Source organism: Xiphophorus couchianus, chromosome 7, assembly GCF_001444195.1.
Source record: "Xiphophorus couchianus chromosome 7, X_couchianus-1.0, whole genome shotgun sequence".
In the NCBI taxonomy this organism is placed as follows: Eukaryota; Metazoa; Chordata; class Actinopteri; order Cyprinodontiformes; family Poeciliidae; genus Xiphophorus; species Xiphophorus couchianus.
In genome coordinates, this window is record NC_040234.1 from 30,836,398 (window position 1) to 30,862,828 (window position 26,431).

Genomic DNA, 26,431 nt, shown 5'->3' on the forward strand with positions numbered 1-26,431 from the left:
TGCCAACATCTGGTGTAAAATCTACATCCTGGGCCCCATTAGGAATATTTAAACTCAGAATAACATTGATGTATACTGTATTATTTTCCCCTGATGCTCTGTGCCCCCCCTCCATCTTGTACTAACGTAATGATTTCTTAGCCAGGGAGTGAATGCACCTGTCCTAACAGCAGGGGAGCGTTCAATTTCTAGCATGTTCACAGTGGTATCCTAACTGCTCATAATGTAGGACGCACGACACATAACGCTGCTGAGGTTAGGGTTATACCATATGGGGCAATGAGGGGGAACCAACCGCCAGATGGATCAAATGGGTAGGGTCTGAACACAACTGTGCCAATTAAAAAGAAAAGCAAAATAAGAATCCTCAGATTTGGAGTCATTTTTTTAGTAGTTAAAGATCCCTCCGCTTCTCTTCTCTTTGCTCTGCTCATTAGCACTGTGGTCGATGTTATATATATTAATATCTATTTTAAAATTGTATCATGATTTCTATTGTAAATCACCCTAATTGCTTTATTTTCCTTTAAATAAACATATTTTCAATATGTATTATTTATTTTTGATTGTTTATTCCTTTGCTGGTGATGTTGATCTTTATTTGTTGCATGTGAATGCATTACCTGTTCTGTTTCACCATTTTATTTGTAGAGTGGGGCTTCTCTACTTTGGCCCAAACATTGAAATGACAGTGGATTCACGGTACAATTTCACATATATTTTTAAAAACTATAAACTTGAATTTATTGTGAATGTTTCCTATTGTATTTAATATGAAGGGTCAGATATATACATGCTCCCCAATAAAATCTAACTAAATGTCTAATGAAGTTGATATTTGACATACTTTTTTGACAGCATTTCCTGTCATAACTGGTAGTCCTCTGAAATAATTAAATTTGAGAATAATAAAATTTTGAATTGTTTTCTGTTTTTTAACCTGTCATCACTTTCCTTTACCACAGCAATCTAATTGTTTTGTATTGTAATCATCTAAAATACTTTGAATAGCCCTGTTGCTAATAAATAAAATTATCTTGCATAAACTACCTAAGTTTCTCTTAAGAAATTAAATTGCATGAAGTTTATTTGTTGCACATTTCATCAACAAAACCCAAACTTCTGAATGGTTAACCAGCATAGAAACTCAGCTGATGAGTTTCTATGCTGGTTCTAGCATGTTTTTGCCCTGCTGGATATCTGAGTTTATGATTTTCTGCAGCACATGACCATGAGGAAAACTAATTTTTATAAAATAAATACTACAAATTTGAATAATAAAAAATGTATTTATTTAAGACACAGATTCACTAGTTTGATGCATACATCTTCAGTTTACTTAGAAAAATGACACATCCATTAATATCAGTTTATGAACTTTTTAGAGCATTGAACTGTGGCACTTGTGGCTTTCCATAAATATTGTTGTTATTTCTTTGTGTTTTAGGTTCTTATTAGATTAGGTTTAAGCTCCAAATGATACAGCATAAGTGGGCTGAAGCTTCCTTTATCAGCTGAGGGTCCACAGCTGCATCTTCATTTAATTTATAGCCGCTCACCTCTTCAGTTCATTTACAGCCGGTGAATACATGCCATGTACTAACATCAAGCCTGAGCGAGTTACAAAACAGCACAGCCATTAACATTTAACAGCCTCCAAACGTTACCTATTGGATGTTTTCTATTTATTACTTCCACTAGCAAAGATACACAAGAGGTCCCTGGCAGAAACTGCTGTGTTAGCACCATTAGAGGAGAGGACATAGAGATGAGAGAGGACCAACTACAGAAGTTGCACCTGCAGCTTTGAGACGTGTTTCTGTATATCAAAGTTATGAAAACTGCCTGATCCAGAACGGAGGACAAACCAATTCTGCTTATTGTCCTCTCTCTCCATTTAAAACTCTATTAATGAACACAGACGTTTTGTTGATGGCTAAACCATTTTGTGTTTGGGATGGGGGTGTCATTCCTTGACGCAAAGACAAATAAGATGTCATGTTTTATGTAGCTTAAATTGAATATGTATATATTTCTTCAAACAGGCCTGTTTTAAAAGCAAAATTCTTTACCATTATTTGATGGTAGTCCACCTATCTGGAGATAACAAAAGAAAAAAAAATGTTTGGAAAAATAAAAGTGAGACATTCAAAGTGGAGGCATCATACTTAGGGTTTGTTTCACTGTCTTTTGAATTCCCATAAAGCACTTTGAATAGAGTTTTGCATGGATGGTGCTATTCAAATAAACTTGCCAGGAGACATTTAATCAAATATTATGGGCCTGGAAGTGTGTGTTTAAGCCTGTATGAATAATTTCCACTGTGTGAGATCGGAAGAAGAATCTATAGTAAATTTAACGGGAGCACCTGATTTTACACTGGAACTAAGAATGGTTTAATCAAATATTTTAAAGCCCCAAATTAATGATTTTCATGGCCATGACGTGTGTTTCCTACATTTTCCTTCAGTATTGCATAGTAAAAATATTTATGATTTTTGGCAGTTCATGTATCGTTCGCTCAGTGTTTCAGCAGTTGCATTAGTAATATAATGATAAGCGATCTAAATAAATTATTCCCATAGACAAATATTGTAAACACATCCTACGCTGTGTATTGATAAAAAGCTAATGTTCCTCCCCAACTTCTGAGTTAATTAAAAATCATTAGCTAGATCATAATTCATGCATACTTCTAACTTTAAAACTTTATCACAGAAGATAAAAAGAGAGCAAAAAAAAAAAGTCTTGCATGCACAATGCTCCCTCCCTCCTGGGGTTCATTAGTAGCAATGCAATTCAGTGACCCAGAAACTAAACCTAGCTCAAATGAATTAGCAGATCCACACATGCAGGCAGTTCAGCTGCTAATTACAAAGTCGAACTCCTCCTCTCAGGGAGGGATTCCCTCCTTTGAAGATGAACCAAACAGTGAAAAGCCAGGATGTTTTGTAAATACAGCTTCAGCATTTGAAATAGTGCCAGAGAATGGAATGTCTGGTTAACTTTTCAACACTTGTTAAATAAAAGTGTTGTAGTTTACATTATTGTAATAGATTCGTGAAAAAATCTGAGAAGACTGATTCTGCCTAATATGTACATTTTTTAGAGAAAAAATGTGGGCTGTAGAATGCAGTAATCAAGTTTAGATGAAAAATATAAAAAGTTTTGTCTGGAATTTAAAAAAAAAATTCATACTTGCCTCAATTTTGCAGCTGAAGCAGAGAGTCGAGGCATATTGCCAATTTAACATTATTGCAATCATTGCAATAATGATATTGCATTTATCATATTGCAAAATCAATGATATTGATATCGCAATATCAATATCATATTGGTATGATATTGATATCACATCAGCACATCAGTACATATGCTGATGTTTACTATCAGCACATGTAATGCACTGATTAAACAAAAGACTCAAATGAGTAAATATAAGGTTTTGTGGACTTTGCAAAAGCCTGTAATTTGTGAGGGGGAAAAAAGATCTTACTGAATAAAACAAATCTCTTTTGTAAATAAGATTTTGGATCTTAATGAAGCAACCTGTATAAATAAAGGTACTCCCCCACCCCCCAGAACAAATAAAGATATGTTATAGATTCAGAGTAACTACTAACAATGTCAGCTGTATTTGCTAAGGAATTTGACTGTAGATTATTTAAAACATAGTTTATAGGATGTATCACCTTTATTAGTGTTCCCACCAATGACTAGACCAGTGAGAGCCTGATTATGCAATCCCTATCTAAAAGTTAGATGGAAATTTACTGAGATGGTTGATAACCCATCTCAGTAACCCCAAAACTACATTAAGATTTGTAGCTGTAACAAGATAAAGTATAGGAAAGTTCAATTGGTATGAATACTTTTTGTAATCTAGATTCTCGTTGAATTACTGAAAAACAGCAACTCAATCGTGTTGAACAATAAATCTACATTTTAATGTATTAAAGGAACACAAAGGATATCATCTAAACAAATTAGTGCTTCAGTGCATATAAATAGTTTTCAGAAATAGTTTTTTATTAATATTGTTAATAATGAAACTGGAATAAAGTCTGTAAATAAAGGCATTTTGACATAGTTCATTTTTTATACTTCAATTGTACTTTCTTCAAAGCTGCATACATGCTGTACTAACTTGCGAAAGTATTAGAACAGCAGTAGAAGGGTTCACTACATCATGCTAAACAGTTTTTGTAACATAAGTAAGTTACTAAAACATATTGGGTTCTTGATGTTTTGCTGCTTTGTGTGCTTTATTATTGCGGCGCTATCCCTTTAAGAAAGTGACAGCAACAGGCGGCGGAGTAAGTGGTCAGAAACTGGTCAGGAACGTACGGTGCTGTGGAGGAATCCCAAAACTTTTCCAACTCAGTAAAGTTCTCTTTCTTCGCTGGTTCAGCTCACTCGCGACCGGTCACTGGACGGGTTAATAACTTCCGCGCTTCCTTGTCGTATCTGTGGACGATAAAGCAGATGCAAACGGTTGAGTCGAAGCGAGAGGAAAACTTCTGGAATGATGCCCGAGCGACTGCATCCCCCCCTCCTCCAAAGTTCAGCTAAGGTGGCTAACGTTAGCTAGCACGGGAGCTGCTTGCTAAGCGCGATGCGAAACTTTTGTTATTCACCAAAACGATTCGGTGTAAGCTCAGTTGTAGAAAAAGACGCGTGAGTATAAAAAAATGTCTAAATGTGAAAGCTTTCATCGTCAGTTAGCTATGATAGCCGGGGCCAGGGTTTAGTATCAGGCTAATCAGCTAGCTTCATTTTTTTGATCACATCCTGGTAAAGTCGCAAAGAGGAATAATAACGCGACACACCTCTTGTTTCTGAGCTCCGATCATGAAAGGATCGCAGCACCTTTACGTTTCATTAAACTTAGTTTATGCTTTGACCTAACTGAGCAGCAGCATCTGCAAAACCTGAGAGATGAGGGAGGAGGTGCCCACCGAGATGACCACTGCATGGTGATTAAAACTCTGCAGTTATGTGCTGACTGCTGCCTGTTAAATCAAATGGCATTTCACTTGGAAACTTTTTAAAGAAGTTGCTCTGAGTTCTGTGGATTTATCTGTGCAGCTACACAAAAGCAGCCCAGTGCCACTCCTGTTTTTCTGCCAACTAATTTTTAGTTTTTCTGTGCCTAATCACAACCCTAAACCTGTCTGTGGTGCACTTTGCAATTTGGATCTTACCTCCTTTTCGTCTGTTACACATTCTCGGATAAAGCTGAGTGTTTCAGGATGAAGGTGACAGTAACTTTTGGACAGACAGGTGTAGTCGTGCCCTGCAAGGATGGATGGACTGTGAGGGATCTTATCCAGCAAGCCACCCAGAGATACAGGAAACTACTGGAGCAGGTAATTAATAGTACTTTTACTATTGTATGAATCTCCATTTCTGACAAATGTGATGCTTTGACTTGGGCCGGTGTGAGATCATAATTGTATGATAATATTGAGTCAAAGTACCATGGTTTCTCATGACTGTATTGCCACACAACATTTTAAAGCTGTAGTATAAGTTGTATAAGGTAAGGTGTTGTTGTAAAAACATATTAATAGTGGCTGACACTATTTTCATTTCCCAAACTTGACTGTCCAACCAGAAATATTTCCAAATAGTGAACTTCTGAATACACATTTTATTCAGTTGAATAGAGTGTTTGTATCTTGAAAAATTGTAGGTGGAAGGTGGTGCAATTATTTTTAATGAGAAAAATGTGAATGAAAAAGTTTTCACTCACATTCAAAACAAGCACAACTCTTAAAATAACTATGAACCTTTTTAACTACTTTCCAAAAGCATTATATGGCAGCACATTAACAAAGCAGTAAAAAGAAAACTAGAACACTAAACAAAGTTTGTATGGGACACCTTTCAAATAGTTCAGGCTTATTTTTATTTATCCACTATAAATGTGTGTGTTTCTGAACATTCCCTTTTAATGGTGCCATAAAACAGATTTCTCTCTATTTTTGTACATGTTATAGCATGTATCTCAAAAGCAGTAAACATTCAGAATAGGCAAAACAAAGCCACGGTTGTGAATTTTGTTGTCAGTATGTGTTAATGCTGTAAAGTTAAAAAAATCCCACTGAGGTAGACATTCACACCTGACGCAGATTACTACATACAGGTTGCTAAAGCTCACAAAATGTGAAGTCTAGTTAAAAAAGAGAGAAGGGAAAAGAAAAATATTGACACTGCAATTTTTTTTTGCGATAATATCACCATCATGTGAATTTTTTAATAACGTCCCAGCTGACTGTCAGTGTGTAGCAGCAGGTAAAGAGTAGGAAATCTTGCAGTACTCTATTCAATAGAATTAGAGAAAACTCAACTTATTACATTTTAGTCGTAGGGTCAGGAAGACGGAAAGGTTTATGAGTTTTAAAATGATATGTTTTCAAATTGTTGGTATGCTTCTTCAGTGTTTAAAAGGCAGCTGTGTTAGCAACTTTGGCAAGGGTACCAGATGGAACAGTGTGTTTGTGAAAATGAACAAAACCATGAACAATTTTTGCGTTTTCTTTCTGACATTCAGACTTTTCAGCCATCAACTAGACAGATTATTCATTATTTTATTATTTTGTAATATATGCAAAGAGTTCCATGAAGAATGACAGAAGAGAGCTAAGATCCGTTTTCATGAAAAAGTACTTTCATAACATTTGACGTCCCTAAAGACATAAGAAAATCATCCAAAAGAGCTTTCATTTTTATATCATTAAAGAACCATAAGATTTTCAGAGCCCTAAGTCCTGGGAAATTAGACAAAGCCACGGACGTCCGGTTCTCCATAACTGCTGTATAAAAAATTAAAAGCGTATCTGATATGAATCGGGATGGCCCAGACAGGAGCAGACACGAGTCATTTCCAATTTAGTTGTGAGTGTAAAATGCAAATGACTCCGTCTTGTGATTCCTTTATGACTGCTGTTGATTCCCTGCACTGCTCTCAGGGCAGGAACCCCATGACCTCCATCAGACAACCAAATCATCTCAGTGACTTGCTTCATATTGGGTCCATTATTCAAAAAGCACAGCAGCCTTATGGATAGATAGGCTCAGTTTTGATTGAAGGAGAGATGTGTCGAAGCAGTATGTGTATGTGGGAAACTTTGACTGGAGAGATGCCCTCATTTTCCTCTTTTTTCTTGTGCTCTGCACCTTTTTTGCCTTTTAATCTGCTATCCATATACCACCCTCTCAGCCCACCCAGCTCTCATTTATCATTCTTATCTTTCACACCAGTACATCTCTTCTCCACCTTCCACAGTGCCGTGCACACACAGCTAAAAGCTTTGTTTCCCCTTCAGGTAAACTACGCTTCCTCTTTGTGCACTTCCCCTTTAATGAAATGGCTCAGTTCCATGTAGAACTAGGAAGGCTTTCTTTTTTTTTTTTTGCATCCGTAAACCAACTGATTTTGCAAACTGATAACAAATGGAAGGAGATTTGTGTAGCTCATATTTGCTTTCTATTGCTCACAAAGTGTTAGCGATTAGTCATTATTGATTATAGTGGACACTGAACCTGTCATGGCATTAAACATCCTGTGACAAGAGCTTTTTTGTAGTGTACAGTGTGTGTGCCCTTCAAACTTTGCCAGGGAGGGTGATAGCATTCATTAAGGTAATGAAAACATGGTGTATTTGGTTGTACTTGTGCACCGTATAATTAGTAGTCAAGTCAAGTTTATTTGTATAGCACAGTTTACCAAAACTGTGTTTTCAAAATCAAAATAATAAAGCAAATACACTTCAAATATGTTGATCAATGTTCCAGTTACTAAGTTATTTAGAGGCAACTCTAAATAGGTGGGTTTTTAGCCTTGACTTAAAGGAACTCAGAGTTTTGGCTGTTTTGCAGTTTTCCAGAAGTTCATTCTAAATTTGTGAAGCATAGGAGGTGATGCTACTTCTCCATGTTCGGTCCTGGTTCTGAGGACGCAGAGTAGACTAAAACCAGATGGCCAGAGTGGTTTGAAAGAAACTAACAACAGTATTTTAAAGTCTATTCTCAGAGCTACAGGGAACCAGTGTAAGGACTTTAAAATTGGGATGATACACTCTATCTTCCTAGTTTTAGTGAGAATGCGAGCAGCAGGGTTTTGGATCAGCTGCAACTACCTGATTGAATTTTTAGCAGATCTGTAAAGACATTGTTGCAGTGGTCAATGCAACTAAAGATGAACGCATGGATGAGTTTCTCTAGATCTTATTGGGACATTAGTCATTTCAGAATAAAAATGTTCTTCAGGTGATAGAAGGCCGACTTTGTAACTGTATTTATGTGGCTCTGAAATTTCAGGTCTGAGTCCATCATTGCAACACTCTTGCTATAGTGTACATACTGGTGTGAATGAGGATCCATATGGTAGTAAAAAGTCCTAAATTTGATATCTACATGTTGCTTTTTAAAAAGTCGAAACTTTATATTTTCCTTGTGATGTTATAATTTACATTTAGTAACAATTAAGTTGCAAATTTTTTTCATTCATTTGTGCATGTTATTGGTTGATGGCTTTCAAGTATTTACAGTAATACTTTGAATACTGGAGGTCCACTGTAAGTGAAGCAACTTACTAATGTTTCATTATGAAGATTTAAAAAGATCTTCCTACTAAAACCAGCAGAGGTGTAGCAGATTAGTTACAAATTCATCTGTTAACTTTGTAAATTTCAAATGAAACACAGAGGACACTGTTTTGTTTTCTCTAAATTAGTTTAAATGAAACTGAAAAACAAACGAGCACACACTCTGTTGTGCTGGACTTAGTTGGATTTGACTTAATTAAGCACCTTTTAGATCTTAATGTTCACTGAGAGACAAGGTGAAAACTGCATGCGTTTTCTGTACCCCTCTGTTCCATTGATCAAATCTTTAAACACATTGTTTTCCACGTGTGTCAAATAAATTATTTGGCCCGGATTTGCACCGTGAATGAATTTGAGCTTGCTGTTCTCTTTGTTCATTTCTCAATCTTCCCTCCTTCCATTGTAAGTCTCTCAATTAATCCTCTTCCTGCAAGTCCTAACATTATTATGCTTTTATTCCTCATAATTTTGATGAATTTTAAGATAAATATTCATAGTTTTTGGCATAACGTTTTTCTCTGCCTTTCGTTTCACAACCTTTTGACTATCGACTTCTACACTTCTTTCTCCTCCGTCTCTTGTTGGACTCCTTGGGAATTTTGTTTTTCTCAATCGCTTCATCACATCCGTCTTTACTATGTCTTTCTTTGTATTTCTTCTCCATGTATTTTTCCCCATGTGCTCCCAACCCCCTTCCTGTTCATGTCACTCAGTCATTTTTCTGCAACACTAATCGGTTGTAGCTGTATAATTATTGCTGTTAATGTGTTTCAGGATTAGAAAGCTGGGGTGTCTGTGTTGTAAAGCCGTCCAGTCTCCCTAATCTTCCTTCACAGTGCTGGGCAAATCACATTTTAAAATTCTCACTGAGGCTGCTTGCTTTCTGTCTGTCTCCCTCAGTCTTCCCTCCCCCCATATTCCTAATGCTACTTAGTGAGTTCAGTGTTGTATTGAAACCATTTTTATTATCTTGTGCTTTCTTGCATGTGCATCACTGTTAAATTGACACTCTTAGGCTCATTTATGAGCTCTTTTGTTAAGAGTTCTCAGAACTGTTAAAGAGAAGCCATTGCTTAACAGAGGAAAGCAAAATCTAGTTAAGTAGTCTGAAAAGTGCGTGGGTCCTTGAAAATGAGCTTTGAAATGAGCATAGAAAAACATTTATGTAGTTGTTGTTGCTATTTTGTTTTATTTCGCTTAGAAATGTCTTGGTCTTCAAACTGCAGGCTACTACGCATCATGTATAATGATGTGAATAAATATATAAAGCACGGCTTGTGTTATTCTAACCTACTTTAGCATATGACTATTTGAAAGTTATTTTAAGAGTACAGAGACGTTAAAGTATTATAAATTAAAAAAGAATAACATATTCAATGTTCAGTATTATGTAATGAAAAAGGAAAATTTCTGGTGAGGCATAAATCTGGACACCTCCACATTTATGTAAACTCAAAATTGCTTCATTTACATATAGGCATATCACATTAGGTGCACATGATAAAAACACAACTACTCTGCATATGAGGGGGTTTGTCCAGTTTAAACCTCAGACATTTAGCTTGGTGGAATTCTTCACCGCTAAAAGGGAGAATGAACACAATTGTATTCTCTAATCATAAGATTGTAGCATCTTATGATTCTGGTTAGCAATGATATTCAAAATAACTGTCAAAATGGCTGTCCAAGCAAGTTTACCTTTGATGACAAACTGCAAAATCCTAAAATAAGTCTTTAACATTTCTAATGGGACCCACAACAGGCTTTTGTCTAAATATATCAATAACATTATTTGATATTTTTAGTCAATTCAGTTGTGATTAAAATAATATTGCTTAATGGAAATTGTATTATTTTATTTGAAGAAGTGTTTGCTGTTGCTCCTGAAAATTGTTACTGAAAATGGTTCACCAATCTGAAGGACATAGTGTTTCTCCAAGTGTAGGCTTTTTCAGGTGACACTTGGTTTGACCTGGAAAATGTATTCATTTCATGAAAGTAATAATGTTAGATATCCCCAGTTTCACTTTTCTTACTCGCACTTCAAATACTTGAAGATTTTTCATAATCTTAATGTTTCCAGCACAAATTTAAATAAATTTGAATTGCATGCCGTGGATTGGAAATATAAGATGCAGTCACAATAAAATAAATAATACATTGATTTTAGGTGCTTTTAAGTCTTGTTTGCAACCTTAAACTAATATTTATGAAGCTCCTTCTTATTCAGTTTTACATGACTCTGGACCAACTTCTTGCACTGCAGCTGGTCGGCTAACTGTTTTACCAACAATAAAGTTGGGTGCACCCTTTTTGGCTGCATCACATTTGACACACTTTGTTACAGATTGCAGCTTAAAATTTGGGCAATCAGGCAATATTTTCACTAAGGATTTTGTTAAGGAATTCAGAAGAGGTTTGTTTCCTTTAAACATTACAGTTGTTTCCAATTACTTGCTGTGTTTTTTTTCTACTTGAGTTTTTTGAGTGTAACATTTAATTACATTTAAAACATTTAACTGAAGAGACAGTTAGCTGTCTAAAAGACAGCTCAATATTTTGCATCAAAACATTTAGCTATATTTTGAAGTGCTCATGATTCAATTAATTTTGATTTGAAAACTTCTCATCAGAAGTTTTCAACAGCCCTGAGCATAATGCAGGCACTACTATATTTTACTGTGGGCTTGGTGTTCTGCTGTTCTGGGGATTTTCTTGTGCCAAATATACTTTTAGGTATTGGGGCTTAAAACATCAAATGTAGCTCTTTTTACATAGGCTACCTTCACCATAAAACAACCAGAAAATAGTGTGAGGGACTAATACTAAAGTAATATGTTCAAAGTAGTCTGTATACTCTTATAAGGCAACAACAGCATGTTACATTTATCAGTCAACTCAGTTCAGCTTGACCTGTAATTATATGATTTATTTCCAAGAAACAGCTCTGGAACTAGAGCTATCACTCTTGATTTATGAATGCGGATTTGTTGTGGAAGAGTGTGTGGCTGTATTGAGAAAAATGATAATATTTTTCAAACAGTAATATTCAAAGAGGTCACTGTGGGAAAATCAATGAGTCTTTCAAATACGTAGCTAGCTTGCGTAGCACAGAGGAGAAGAAGAGGCGCCAGAAAGGGAGGAAGGAGAGAAAAGAAATAAGCGGAGACTGTTTTCACGGGGAGTCACCAGGAAGTTATTACAATGTTGACGGACTTTCTTAATTGACTTTGATGAAACAGCAGAGTGTGTTCCTGGGGGTTTTCGAATGTGAACAAATACTGATTGTGTTTTGAATGTTGCAGTTGTCCTAGGTTTTAATTAAAAGGAAGTTCTGAAAATTTGTGAAAACAGAACTCACTGTGTCTAATTCAGTTGTGATTAGGTGGGAAATGAAACCAGTCGATCGTTACTTTGTCGTTCTGTTTATAACCACTCTGAATGTGGTTCAGAGTGATCTTTGTTGTAAAAGACTACACTTCAGTAAAACAGTATGCAGGAACACTGTCTTTTATATTAACAGACAAAACAAACTTTGGGTAATTTATCAATAGACTGATCTACTCGAAATCAATGTTTTTTAATAGATATAACATAAGGGTACTTTTCCTACATTGTTTTTGTTTGATCACATAAAAAAAAATAAACACACCCCGACATCTGTTGAACCTTCACACTTTTAAATTTAAAATTAGGGAACTCTTACTTAATTTATCCAAAGGTATAGTATGCATTCATACTGAAGTTTTATGTTTCAAACATTACAGATGAAGTTGGATAAAGAAAGTCACCTGCGATCAATATTCTAATTTTTTACAAGCCATGACAACCTTTTGTGATCAAATTACTGATACTTTGATCAGTAATTCTTATTGATGTGTTGAATTGTAAGAAAAAAAATGGCAAGACCAAAACCATATAATTTAAAATGTGTGTACTTTATGTTTTGCCATGGCTTTATCCTCCTTTAAAATGTTATGAAAATGTGTAAAGAATGAACTACTAAACATCAAGTATCCCTTTAAAAACATCTTTTTGCTGAAAGAAATTTGCTTGGAAGAGAGGTAAACAATATTTCCACTAAGTTGCACTAAACAATGAAGAAGAGACCTGAAAGAACAAGCTCATAAAGTTGTAAAACATTCTGGCTCCTTCCAGGTCACAGGCAATTATATTTGAGAATGAGGGAGAGGCAGGGAGGAGACGCGTGCCCGATTTTCTTCAGACAAACCCCAGGAATGTGTTGAATTCCTCATTCTGTTCTGTTGACTTAGGTACAGAGCAGTGCTTTAACGTTCTCTTAAATCAACCTACCACCAACCTTACTGTACACGATGGGATGTGGTAGCTTGCAATCAGCCGTCACACTGAGCTTTCTCAGGCATGGCATGTAGGAAATCTGATTCGTGGAGACAGTGTGGGCAAGCTGTTCAAAAAGACGAATTCTAAATGTAAAATTCCAAACTGCACTTTAAAGTCAAAAATTTCATTTACAAAGACGTGTCTTTATTTTGGTATTAGATCGATCTATGTATGATTCTGATGTTTGACTTCATTATATCTTTTTATTTCCTCTTTATTTATAATTAGGATTTCTGACACATTTTTAATCTAGATCACTTCACTTCCAGCTATCACCCTCTTAACTTCTCAACTTTTAGCTCTGTGCCTTTCCTACTTTAAGAAGAGATTCAAATGGGCGGCTGATGACCTTCCTTGCAGGTCACCAAAGGAATGAGGGTGTTGGTGTAATGCAAATAACGTCTGCCACAGCATTTTTCACTACTTCATGGAGATAAAACATTATTGGTTCTCTACAAGCGGGTTAGTGCCTGCAAAACTCAGCTTCAGTACACAGAAAAGTGAACTTTCCTTGTAATTTTATGTTGCTAGAAGTTAGAGCTAATTAAAAGTTTTGTGGTTGATCAATATACAAAGAATAATAAATACAGACTGTATTTGCTATAGTGTTTAGTCTACCTGCAAAATAGATCAATTTGTTTGTATGATTAAAGCAACAAAGAAAAGTTATTATGCTCCTCTAAAGTTTTGTTCTCTTTGTATAAACATATATTCAATAGTAGTCATTGTAAAAAAAAAAAACATACAGGTTGCAGAAAATTGTTACAGAAAAGTGCCCAACCTTCTCTCCTCACTTCTTCTTTTTGGAGAATAAGAATAATTTTATGTTTACCATGTCTTTTTGCCAAAGGATAGTCAAGATGAATATGTAGATTTTGTAAGCACCGTTTGATGTTGATGCTGGATTGAGAATGTGAAGTTATGTAATATTGCCGATGCAGCTGTGTCAGTGTCAGAGTGGGGCTTTAAAATTCTTCTGAAATTTAAAAAAACCTGAACATATGCCAGGTACTACCAGTTGACAGTGTTGATGATGTGTAAACTGGCTTGGTGTCAAACCTCACAGTAGCATACTGCAGTTTATTTGGAAAGGAAGGCAGGAATTATGAGAAGCACAGTAAACCCACTTTCAACGAGCTGTAAAACAAAAACTGGTGAAATGCTTTGCAGTGGTGAAAATGCAGTTGGAGTAGACAGAAATTATGTTTAACTTGTGGGAGTACTTTATTGCAAGTTGTTAAACATGCAATGTGATATACAAATACACTATATATTTATATGCATTTTTACATTTTGTCACTTTACAACAACTAACTTCAATGAATTTAGTTCTATTTAGTTCCCCCTTTTTATTGTGCTTTTGCAAGTAAATTCTGTTTCTCTGGATGAGCTGTATACACAGTATGTGTGGTAAATGTACGGTGTGTCTTCTAAACCAACACATAAGTACTGCATCATTGTGAAGAGAAAAGAAAATGACAAATAATTTTCTAATTATCTTACAAATGAAAAAAGGTGTGCATTCACCCCCTTTTTGTCAGTAGAACTACCTTTAAATGTAATTACATCTGAAAGTGTTTTGCAAGACTGAACCTTAGTCAGAAGTTAGGTATTTAAATCTGTGCTTTGATTGGACCATTCTAATATAAGCCAGTGCATTGAAGCTGTATTTTTAGGGATGTTGTCCTCTTGGAATAAAAACTTCTGCTCCATGTTTTCTCCATTTTAATTTTCTTCCAGGACTGCTCTGTATGTTGCCCAATTCATAATCCCATCAGCTCTAATCAGAAACCCTCACAGCATGATGCTACCACCACTATGTTCTTCTATAGGAATGATGTGTTTGTAGATCATGTGCAATTTCACTTTTCCAACACAGATAGTGTTTTGCTTAGCAAGGTCGCTTACATCAGAACACTTAAAAAAATGTAATAAGACCCAATATTTTCCCCTTTTATGGCAATTACAACGTAATATAGACAATGTGTCATCTTTAGATTAGATATAACAAAGCTGATATTTCCAACGTTAAGATATGTACGACATGACATGTACCTGCCAGAACCAATATGTCATAACTGTAACAGTCTCAGGTTTGTGTCTGTGTGCTCAAATTAAATTAGTTCTGTGAAATAAGATACAGTTAAGTTTGTGTTCTGTGTGGATTGGCCTTTAGAGGCATGTACAGGAACACAGAGTGGCTCCTCTGTTTCTTGCACCTGACCCTGAAAGAAAGATTTAATGAAGCAGCTCCCTGTAATATTTTGATGGATACCTTTCTGTAGGCTGTGTGCGGCTTTTAGGATGTGGGTGTGTGTATGCGCCCGTGTTGTTGTTGTCTCAATATGTTGTTCGACAACTAGCTCTGTGTAGTCAGCTGTCCAGTTCTGTGTCGGTGTCATTAATCACAGACCCAACACAGCAGAGAAAAGGGGGTTAGGAGGGAAAGAGAATGGGCCAGGCGAGAGTCGTAATCTGTACAAGGCACCTAGAGAAAGATGTGGAAGATGTGTGGAGGTTGGAAACAAAGGGAACCGAGGAGAGGCCGGTCAAGAAGAGAAGGATGTTTAAGCTTGCAGGAAGTAGATAAGGTTGTGTGTGGATGGTTTGAGTTTGGCTATAGTCTTTTTTGGAAGGAGACAAATTATGTTTTCAAGAGCTGACAGTTTCTTTTTGCCTCAGTGAAATATTTGTGACATGCTTCCAGAGATATAGGGCAGCAGCTCTCTCTTTCATCGTACGTTGACATGTTTAGTCTGGCCACTTGACAGCGTGGAGATATTATGCATTAATGTCTCCGTCAAAAGAAAAACCTGTGTTTTTGCTAACCTGTATTATTTAATTTAAAATTAGTCATTATGTTCATACCCACCTATTAACAGTTTCACAGATTCACCTGTTTGCAATTTTTTAGGGCAATGTAACTCCATTTGATCATGGAAAACTGACCTAATCACAGATTTATTTATTTATTTTTATGATTTATGTAAAATATTTGAAAGAAAATGGGAGTTGAAATACCTAGGATAATGCTACTTGACATGCTATTGGCTGACATTTACAAAACAGCCAATCCAAAAGCACCATTCATTTTCCTTGCCGCTGATTGACTGTTTCCCAATAGTAGAGATAAAAGACTGCAGATCTTATCATCTTTGGTAGTGCTAAGATGGTTTCCACTGTACATTTAAATGTATATTAAGGTATATTTAATGTTTGAGCTATTGAAATAGGCGGTTATAAGCATTTAAGCACATCAGCAACAGTTCTTAATAGCAGTTTCAATGTGTCTTGATGCCGATTGTTAAGGAGCAATTTATGTGCAGTTTTTTTTAAATAAATATATGAACCAATTAACTATGGTGTAAAGATTAAAAGGGCAAACAGCCAGATGAATGAGTTGTTTAAGCACATTTAACCTTTCTTCACAAACAACTTTCCACTCAAGAACAGTGGAAAGGACCAAAAGTTGTGAATTATGACTATAAACTGACACCAATGACGGTGCACCTGGAAAAAAAGATAGCTGGTGGCTATTTCCACTTTCTTTGTTTGACCTCTGTAGTTGAAACTGACAAATATATGGGACTTTATGGGAGAACTAATGAGATTTTAAAAATATCTGAAATTCAAAAGCTAAATAAATGACAAAATAATATTTCAGTTATTATCTAACAGCAGATATCAATTGTTTGCAGCTTGTTGATTTTCAGTTGTGTTCTTTATCTTAGGAGGGAGATTTTGTCGTTCGAACCCATCATGTTGAGTACTGTGACGGGGGTATACTGGACCCTGATGACATCCTCAGTGATTTGGTCGAGGACAAAGACAAGGTAAGGAAGTTGTGAGGCAGAATTTGTGCATTGTGTGAATTATTCTTCTTAAGGAAGGAATTTTAACATCCAAATTATGTAAATGGTCCTTAATAATTATTAATGTAAATTTACAATTTCTATACTTTCTTGAAATCTTGAAAGGTAAGGAATTTGATTTTATTATCATATGGATCTGTAAATGTTTGGAAAAGAAAATGAGTATGGCAAAGTATTGCCTTTTGGTTTTCAATTATGATTGTGATTGTTTGTTTACATCTTATTTTAGTTTATTCCTCGTATTAGTTCAGTACGAGGAATAAACTAAACTCGGGAAAGGAGTTTAGTGATTTAGAAAACTCACTAAATCACTAAACTCCTTTCCTGAGTTTAGTAATTCTTTTAGTTTAATGTTGAAGTCTTTTTCAGGTTTTACCCCTTCCCCTCACCCTGCCATTCTGCTTTCCTTCCAGCTGCACCTATTCACCTGTGATAGCTGCTCTTGTCCTTTTGTCATTTCCTCATTTTCCTCTCCTATTATTCCTCCTTCTTTTCTTTTACTCTAGTTGTTTACAACAATTTTCCGATTTACTAAATAAAGACTGGAGATTATATGACATTCTGGTTTGACGCTTGCGCTTAGATTCTACCATCACCCCATGACCATGACTCCACAAGATATACTGTATGTCTGAATATTCCAAAATAAGTTGCCTTTTGGTTTTTGCAATTCTAGCCATTCAAACATCTGTTTTCCCACCCTTTTTCCATCCATTTTTCCTTCCCATTTCCAGTTTTCACATATTACACATTTCAACTCAGAACACTCTTGAAATAGCTGTCATAAATTAATTGTGAACTTTAACATTTGCATTAAAAATGTGCCAAAAACTGACTGAGAAATCTGAGCCTATATAAAAAATATATGGGCTTTTGGGCGTGCCTTGGTGGCGTAGGGGATAGCGCGACCCATGTTTGGAGGCCTTGAATCCTCTACGCGGCCGTCGCGGGTTCGACTCCCGGACACGACGATATTTGTTGCATGTCTTCCCCACTCTCCTTCCCCCTTTCCTGTCAGCCTACTTTCATATAAAGGACACTAGAGCCCACAAAAGACCCCCTGGAGGGGCAAAATAAAAAATGGGCTTTTGAAATGAAATTGTGGAGGAACTCTTTAAATGGTCTATTTGCCAAAAAACAGATGGTTATGTCAAAACAGGCTTACATAGCTAAGCTGTTCATACAGTCTACACAGTTCCAGAAAAACCTGCATTAATCTTCAAATACTTTATACGTCTGGATTGTCTGTATAATACATTTAATGCCTACCTGCTAAGTAGTCACTGAGACAGCTTAATACACTGTAAAGAAGGAAAAGTGTATATGCAGCTATCAGTATATTTTGTGTGTTGGACTTTAAATGTATGCATGTTCACACTGCAGTTTATTGAGCTGCTATAGCCCACAAGCTATTCCCTCGGATAGAATATTGCTTCTCTAGCAAAATTCAAAGGTAAAGGTTTTAACTTGCCTTCAGCAGAAGGGAATACCATTACCATTTACTTGAGGCAAACCAAATCCATATATTTTTAGTTTTTTTCTTAATTCCCCCTCTAGGAATGTGTCTGTTTTTTTTCTTAACTCTTCAGAAAAGTCTATTTTTGAGAGCTCTGTCATAGAGTATGGTATAATGTGATAAACAACCTGGATGAAAGACTTTCTGGCTTAGGACATCAAATGAATCTCACTGTATGGCTCTTCAAATTAAACAGAGTCAACACGTTTTAATGAGCTTGGTTCCTATGGTGAACTGAATTTTTCATTTAGGTCACTTCTTAAAAAAGCCAAGGAACCTGCTGGCTATAAAGTGTACTGCTCAACGTATCTTTGTGTCCTTGCCTCACACTTTTTAAGGGGGTCTAAATTCAGTTGAATATATGGGAATTTTCCTGCACTAATTAATATCAAAGTTGCTAATGTTGGGATTTTTTCTGTCCTTAAGCATCTTTAAGCACAGAAGCCTTCTCTTTCTTGTTAACCATGAGTCAAGATTCTTTTTTTTCTTAATTCAACAACTGTCTTTTTGTTGAGCAAAATATTTCACCAGCATCTGAGCTGGGAGTGTATGTATTACAAAAACTTGTTGCCATGGTTTTAAGGGTAACAAGGAATAGTTTGAACTCATGCTGATGGCAAGATTTCACTTATGCTTTGCTTTAATTTGTAATGCTTTATTATCCAGAGGTGTCTAAAGCTCCACTTTTGATGAAACTGTACAGCTTACAGGAGGGATGGGCAATTGTTTTTTCCACAAACAGCTGTGACTCTTGAGATCTGGAACATTTGCTTTTCTTTAAAGTATATAATTTTGTCTTCTTCTGGCATTGCACCTGGACAATAAGATAGTATCATATCCCATTTAAATAAATATATTTTTAACTAATGCAATATTATTTTGCAAAAACAGTTGCTAAAATCCAGAAAAGTGTTGTCTTTGCCAGTATGTTTGCTGATTTAAATTCAAGTTGTAATTTTTAAAAACACACACAGTTCTCTACGAAAGGAGCTTATTACATAAAAAAAATCTGATCTCTGTCTTCTTAAAAACTACATTCTGTTATTATCTAGTTATTTTAAAAGTCTGAGTTATGTTTCTGTGTCTAGACATGAGCAAAGGCTATTTATAATGATCTAATGACCACATATTTACATAACATGAAAGGTTATGTTGCTTTTTCATTTTGAAAGACTAAGAGAAATGGGTCTTTGTTTCATTTTATATTTAAATTTCATTGATTTCTGATTAAAAGTTTCCCTGATCAAGTTTGAAATAAATAACTAAATATTATTTTTTTTATTGAACCTTTAGGGTTGCTAATAATTGTGACACCATTTATTTTCATTATAAAAAATATTTATTTATAAAAAATTTCTGCTTTAGTTAAAGGTTCTTCAAATGTTTTTTTTGTGTGTAGTAATGCTATAGTAGTAAAAAGTGAATTTGATTTATTGTTGTTTTAGTGCATACCAATAAGTGTGTTTGGTTCTGTAGTCTGACAAATGGTGTAAGAGGAGTAAGACTTATTTTGATCGATTGTATGAATTATGGGAGCATCTGGAAGTCTCTCCTCGCAAAATGCAGTACATCTTCATATGTTGTGTACACCTGACATAGTATTGTTGTGATATATTTCTAAATTATTCTAAAGTTTTAATGGGCAACTTGCATCAAATCCAGTTGTACGGTTTTGATAGATGATTTAAATAGATGAGCCTAGATGTAGCCAAATACTGATTTCTTTTGAAGAAGAAGAAAAACAATGAGAAGGTATTATAAAAAAATATTAGTATTAATATTTCCCTACTTTCCATAAATTTACATTTTTGAAGGATAGCTTTATGCTAACTGCTTTCTCTTTTAATCATGTTAAATCATATATATATATATATATATATATATATATTAACCATATCTTTCTGAACATGATTAAAAGAGAAAGCAGTTAGCATAAAGCTATCCTTTTTATATATATAATTTTATTTTTATGAAAAAATAAAAATAACATTAGGGAGAAGCACGTCAAACCTAAAAAAACAAACACATTGTAATGCGTGGATCAAATGATGAGTAGCAAACTACTTCCTGAAAAACACACACATCATAAGCAAGACTGATGCACTGACACAAACCAGAAATATGCACTAAATGACACCCAGCACTGCACATTCCTGAGCACCAGAGATTGAATATAAAATGAAAGTGAAATATTCATTGAATTCTGAAGCCAGGCTCTCGTAGTATTACTGAGCTGAAATGAATAAATGGTTCCTGATCCCAGATGAGTGTTTTACTGTTGGCAGTCTGCCTGGCTTTGGATTTATGATCATAAGAAAAACAGAGGAGAGCTGAAGTCTGCTAAAGTCATGGGTCAAAATGCAGTTTAAAAAAAATCTATGGTATCAGATATGTATTGATACAGTAAGTGGTAAATAAATTGAAGTAAAAAGAAACTAATCCCTCTTTCTATGAAAATGGTTTAATACTCTTAAAAAGTAAATAGCCTTTACCAGACTTTGAAATCTGAACCTTGAGTGTGTGACATAAATAATCGATTAGCCATGTCGTTATTTATCAAGTAAAACCAAAACCATAGTGAAACATTGAGTAAAAATCTATTTGCACTCTTCCTGCTTTGATATGTTTTAGGAGTACAGATAGCACCCAGGTGCCACTAATCAGGTGCATTTAAGTTGCTTGGTCAGTTATTTGATGTTTAATTTATCATCAGCATGTCTGAATTTTGGAAGTCTGCTGATCTGGAGCACAATGCCAATTGAAGACCACAGTGATAGTTAATTTCGGTGTCTATCAATCTGGGTAGAGTTAGAAGGCCATGTCAAAACAAATTGAACAAATTGAACAGGTGTATTGGACATCCCTTGTCCAATACACCTGGACCAAATAACTTAACTAGTCAGCATACAGTCAACATATCAGTATCAGTGTAAGTATCACTTTATTATTGTCCCCTTAGGGAAATTTTCTTTGCAACAAGGTGGGAGACAAAGAATAGGGTTATGGTGGTTGGTGATTATGGCTTGTTTAACGGACGCAGGACCATGGCACCTTCCAGTCATTGCATTAACCATGAACTCCCTGGTACCCCTAAGTAGTCCACAGGAAAATGTGCAACCATCTGTCAATTTAAGTTTGGGTGAAGGCAAGACAATTTTATTTGTGCCTCTTTGTTGGAGGGGAGAGTTGGAGTAAAACAACCTCCAAGCGCTCTCTCTTTTCCTCTTCAACTTATCGGAACAGTTGGGCTTGCAAGCAAATAGCATCTGGGCCAATGTAAAAATCTGCACCTCTCTGATTTAGCATTAATTTTTCCTTAATTCATTACACTGCCAACTCAATAACAATGATTGCACATGTGATGTGATGTTGATGCCTCACTATTTGTTGCAGATCATGATTTAGGGATCCTTTTGTTTGTTTTTATTTTTTAAAGATTTTTTTAGGTTCTAATGACCTTTGTTTTACAGTAAATAGACAGGAAATGGGTAGGAGGGATGGAGAAGACCTGCAGTAAATAGCAGATAATGGGAATTGAACCCAGGACAACTACGTCAGGGACTGTAGCCTCTGTACATCATGCGCACATTCTACCAACTTTAGCCATCCAGTGACCTGATGTGTGAGATCCTAAAACTTCCATGTACAGACTCAAACACAAATACAGCATTTTCTCAAATCTCCACTTTGGGCAGAGTTTTCAAAAGTAATCATTTTTAGTGATGTAAGGTAGAGTTTTTGTGTGGATGAAAGGTCGAAACGCCAACCAATTGTTTTGTTTTCCCAGATATTTGGCTATGTGTGCCAGTTCTTATACACAGACCTTTTCCAGTTTTTGTTTCTGCTTTAATAGACAGTTAATGATCGCTTCTGTTCACATAAGTTTAGATTTAAACAAATTGAGATATTGGTAAAGTACAGATGTCCAGATGTGTAAAACCCTAAAACAGAAAGAATATTGACTTTCTTTTTTACCAAGGTTATACCAGTTTTTTATATTTTTCCTTTGTATGTTTCACATGTTTGCTTTTAGATCACCATACATTGACACTCCCCTCCAACACACACTCCCACTAACCCCTTTTTTCTCCAGTACCTTAATGTTTTACACTTTATTTTCGAAGCCCACTCAGAGCTTTATGCCACAGAAACTGAAAAGTAAGCAGAAAATTTGGATTTCCATCAGCATTTTTTTTATTTATGTTGCTGGAAGTGTATTTCCTAATGCATTTATTTAATCTCATCTGCATCTAGAATTTGACTTTCTGCAACCAGCGCTTGTTTGAAAGGTTAACAGTATTTTAGAGGTTGTTGAGAAACATTGTTAGCTTGATAAATTATGGTCAGGGGTATTGCCACAAAGTCTTGATCAGAAAGAGTCAATATTAGGTTTAGTGAACAAATACAATTAAAATTCAAAGCACATCATTATGTATTTACAATGAGAACCACACCTTCACCCTGCTTAGCTGCCATTGTTACTATTAAAACATCAATTTTTATCCTACAGTCATTTTCCACCACAAACAAAAAGGAAAAGTCATGTGACATAAAACTTACCAAAAATATCAGAAAGACATACAGTTGAAACCAGATAGTTACGCATTCCTTTTAAAAAAACTAAACTTTTTTGTAGTACAATCCAGATGCCTGAAACTGCCACTTTGTTTGTTAAAACAGTATATTCCTCTATAAGCACTGCATGAGTGTCCAACCATTATCTCATTCAGGAGAGAGATGGATTTTATGACTGTGAGATGAACATGTTTTGGTGAAAAATGCACAAATGTCCTCTTCAAACCCAGAACTACAGCAAAAGACCTTGCAAAGATGCTGACAGAAGCTGGTAAGATAATTACATGATTCACAGTTAAACTAGTCCTGTTGCATCATGGGCTAAAAGACCACTTAATGAGGAAGAATCCATTACACCAAAAGCACTGTAAAAGCCCATATTACACTTTGTGAGTAGACTCAGGAACAAAATTTTGTGATTTGTGAATACATATCCAGTGGTCTAATAGTGCAATGGCAACTGTTATATTTGGAGGAAAAGGGAGAAGACTTTCAAAGCTTGAGAACATTATCCTGTTTGGGAAGTGTGGGGTGGCGGCATCATGTTCTGTAGACATTTTGCTGTGGAAAAGACTTGTTCCCTGCAGAATTTCAATGAGCTATTGAGAAACCTGTTGAATTATATGATACTTAGTCATTAAGTTTGAAAGGCAATTTTTATGAAAAAATACTAATAAAATGTATGTACCGTATTTTCCGCACTATAAGGCGCACCTAAAAACCTTCAATTTTCTCAAAAGCCGACAGTGCGCCTTATAATCCGGTGCGCCTTATATATAGACCAATATTGAGCCACAACAGGTCTCGCAACTACGGTAAGCAGCCGCTGACTTTATTTTCCCCCGTAGAAGAAGAAGCGCGCGGTGCATGCTGGGATATATGACTGCGCGAAGCGTGCTGTTTCATTTGAATTTCTGTGTTTGTGTAAAGATCCTAAAATGGCTCCTATTAAGAGACACGCTTACGACGCAGAGTTTAAACTCAAGGCGATCAGTCACGCAGTAGAACACAGGAATAGAGCAGCAGCGAGAGAATTTAAAATGAACGAATCAATGGTGCGGAAGTGGAGGAAGCAACAGCTGTTTATTCATTTTGGGAGTGAACGGAGTTGTCAGAACGCTATTTTGTAATCTATTAATAAAGTTTGACTGACCTATCTGACTGTTTTGTTGACATTCCCTTTAGCGCAGCTCCATCTAATGGATGCTTAACGTAGCCCCAGCCTCTACTGTAGCGTCTATTTTATGCGCCTTATACGGCGGTGCGCCTTATATATGAAAAAAGTTTTAAAATAGGCCATTCATTGAAGGTGCGCCTTATAATGTGGTCCGCCTTATAGTGCGGAAAATACGGTAAACCTCTGAATTAGTTACAAAAAAGTCTACAGATTATTTTACTCATCATTCTTGCATTTAGCAAATATAAATAATTAATGTAATCCTTACTGATCTAAAGCTGGTCTGATTTCATGTCAGAGAGTGAGGAAAAAAGGTTCTGTTCTTTGTTTTATGTTTTTATAATGCAAGTAAAAATCTGTTTGTAGTTTGAGGGTTCTGATTTACACAAGGTGTACTAGTTTTAAAATACTTTCTGTGTTACATATTAGCTTTTAGTATAGATGGATTGCCCTTGTCTGTGTGATTTACCTTTGAGGAAAGAACTTTGCGAAATATAACTCACAATTTGGCTAATGGCTGATATTTCAAGTGCTAAAGAAAGACAAGGTTTATTGTTCCTTTACCCTTCTCAAGGACTACCGGTTACACCCAGCCACATTCACATGAGGAATTCAATGACATCTTACACATTTAACTACCACAACATGAAAAATGTCAGAATGCATAAATGACTGCAGTGAAATTATACAAATCACATGTATAGTAGACAGATAGTTTTAATAGGTTTACACCCTTTTGAAGGACTAAGAAGAGTTAATATTGATCAAGCCTCATCTAAATGTTTGTGTATGGTACACAGAAATACTTTCATAGCCATGTTATAATACTAATATAAACTAACCACTGACCTAATGCTTATTTTGTGGTTTTACATCACCTATGTGCCCACACTAAATATAAAAACAAAATAGTCCCATTGTTAATAAATTATTTAATGTTTGAGAATAAGTGATCTTCTCTTTACAAGACTAAGATTACTTAACAATGACCTCAAGTGTACAAAATTACACATCACAGATTGCATTTCACTGTTAATGTACTAGTAACTTGTGTTTTCTGAGTCTAAATAAAATAATTGGAATTATAATTTATTTATATAAATTGGTGGTGGTAGTCGGAGGGCTTGGAGCTGCTTTGCTTGAGGCCAATTAGATTTTGTTTATGCAGCAGGACAACAGTCCAAAGGACAACAGCAAGGCACTTCTGAATGACTCAAAAAAGGTGGAGAGGCCATGTTTAAAGTTTTGTCTTAAAACCAATTTAGATACTGTAGTATGACCTTAAACACACTGTTCATGCACAAAATCCCTTCAGTGTGACTGAAGTCATTAATCAGTGACAAATTAAGATATTTGACACTACTGATGTTAAAGACGCATTCCCATTTATATCAAATTCTCCAATTAAGCAGGCTACAGGTTGCACAAGCTATAAATATCCTTTGTTAAACTCAGTTAAAAGCTTCATGAACACCTACTGGAAAACTTTAAATATCCCCCCCCCAAGAAAGAAAGAAATTGAAAAAAATATAAAAGTTTTTAGGCTTGATGGCTCAGACAGCTATGCAAGATGCTTGATGTGCCCTAACACAAAATTTAACTGCTATTTGAAAGAGGGAAACCATTAATGTTGAGCCCTGCTTGGTATCCAATAGCTGGACTTATGGTCCGTAGTAGGTCTCTGGTGGCAAATGAAAATTTAATGAGGCGGGAGGATGCTTATTTCAGCTGTGGGGTAAAGAAAAAACAAAAACAAAACCTTGTTTTTAATAATATTGCTTGACATTTTGCTACAATGTCATTTCATACTTAGCCTTAAGAAATCCTCATTGCCTCTTTTTTGCTGCATAATACTATGGGGCTCTTTTTAATACTGAGAAAAAAGTTAGACACTAAACATTGTATTGCTGTTGCTTCTGCAGTTCTTGGTATCCTATACCTTGTTTGATGGCCAGTAAGAAAATGTTATTCCTCAATAACGTACTGAGGTCTAAAAGATGTTTTAATGTCTCAAAACTTCATTGTGAATGAAATTGGCCTAACAAGTTGATCAGTAATTTTTGCAGAGCAGTCTAGGCCATTTCTTTCAGAGCCACTCCACTCAAGACCTTAAATTGAAGCGTTCATTATTCTTGTATATCCCCGTGCATACACAGTGTGATATCCACTAAATGAAACCAGTGCGATCTGTGAAAGCAATAAGCAGCAATGCTTTCTTTAGTAGAAGGTCAATATTATTCTCGCCAGTTGGCCACTTCACAGGAAAGGCTGAGGGGTCAAAGGTGACTATAATACGGTTATGTGTGTGTGCCTGAGC

At 35.6% G+C, this 26,431-nt stretch overlaps 1 protein-coding gene across 3 annotated transcripts in view; it reads left to right on the forward strand.

Moving 5' to 3' along the window:
• Positions 1 to 4,296: 4,296 nt before the first annotated feature.
• The window catches only part of LOC114148216 (partitioning defective 3 homolog B-like), a 210,161-nt gene continuing 188,026 nt past the window's right edge, over positions 4,297 to 26,431 (forward strand). For all 3 annotated transcript variants that reach the window (XM_028023309.1, XM_028023311.1, XM_028023310.1), the window contains exons 1-2: positions 4,297 to 5,369; positions 16,706 to 16,807. In XM_028023309.1, coding sequence (XP_027879110.1) covers positions 5,253 to 5,369; positions 16,706 to 16,807 — 219 coding nt within the window. In that variant the 5' untranslated portion in view covers positions 4,297 to 5,252. The remainder of the gene's footprint in view (positions 5,370 to 16,705; positions 16,808 to 26,431) is intronic.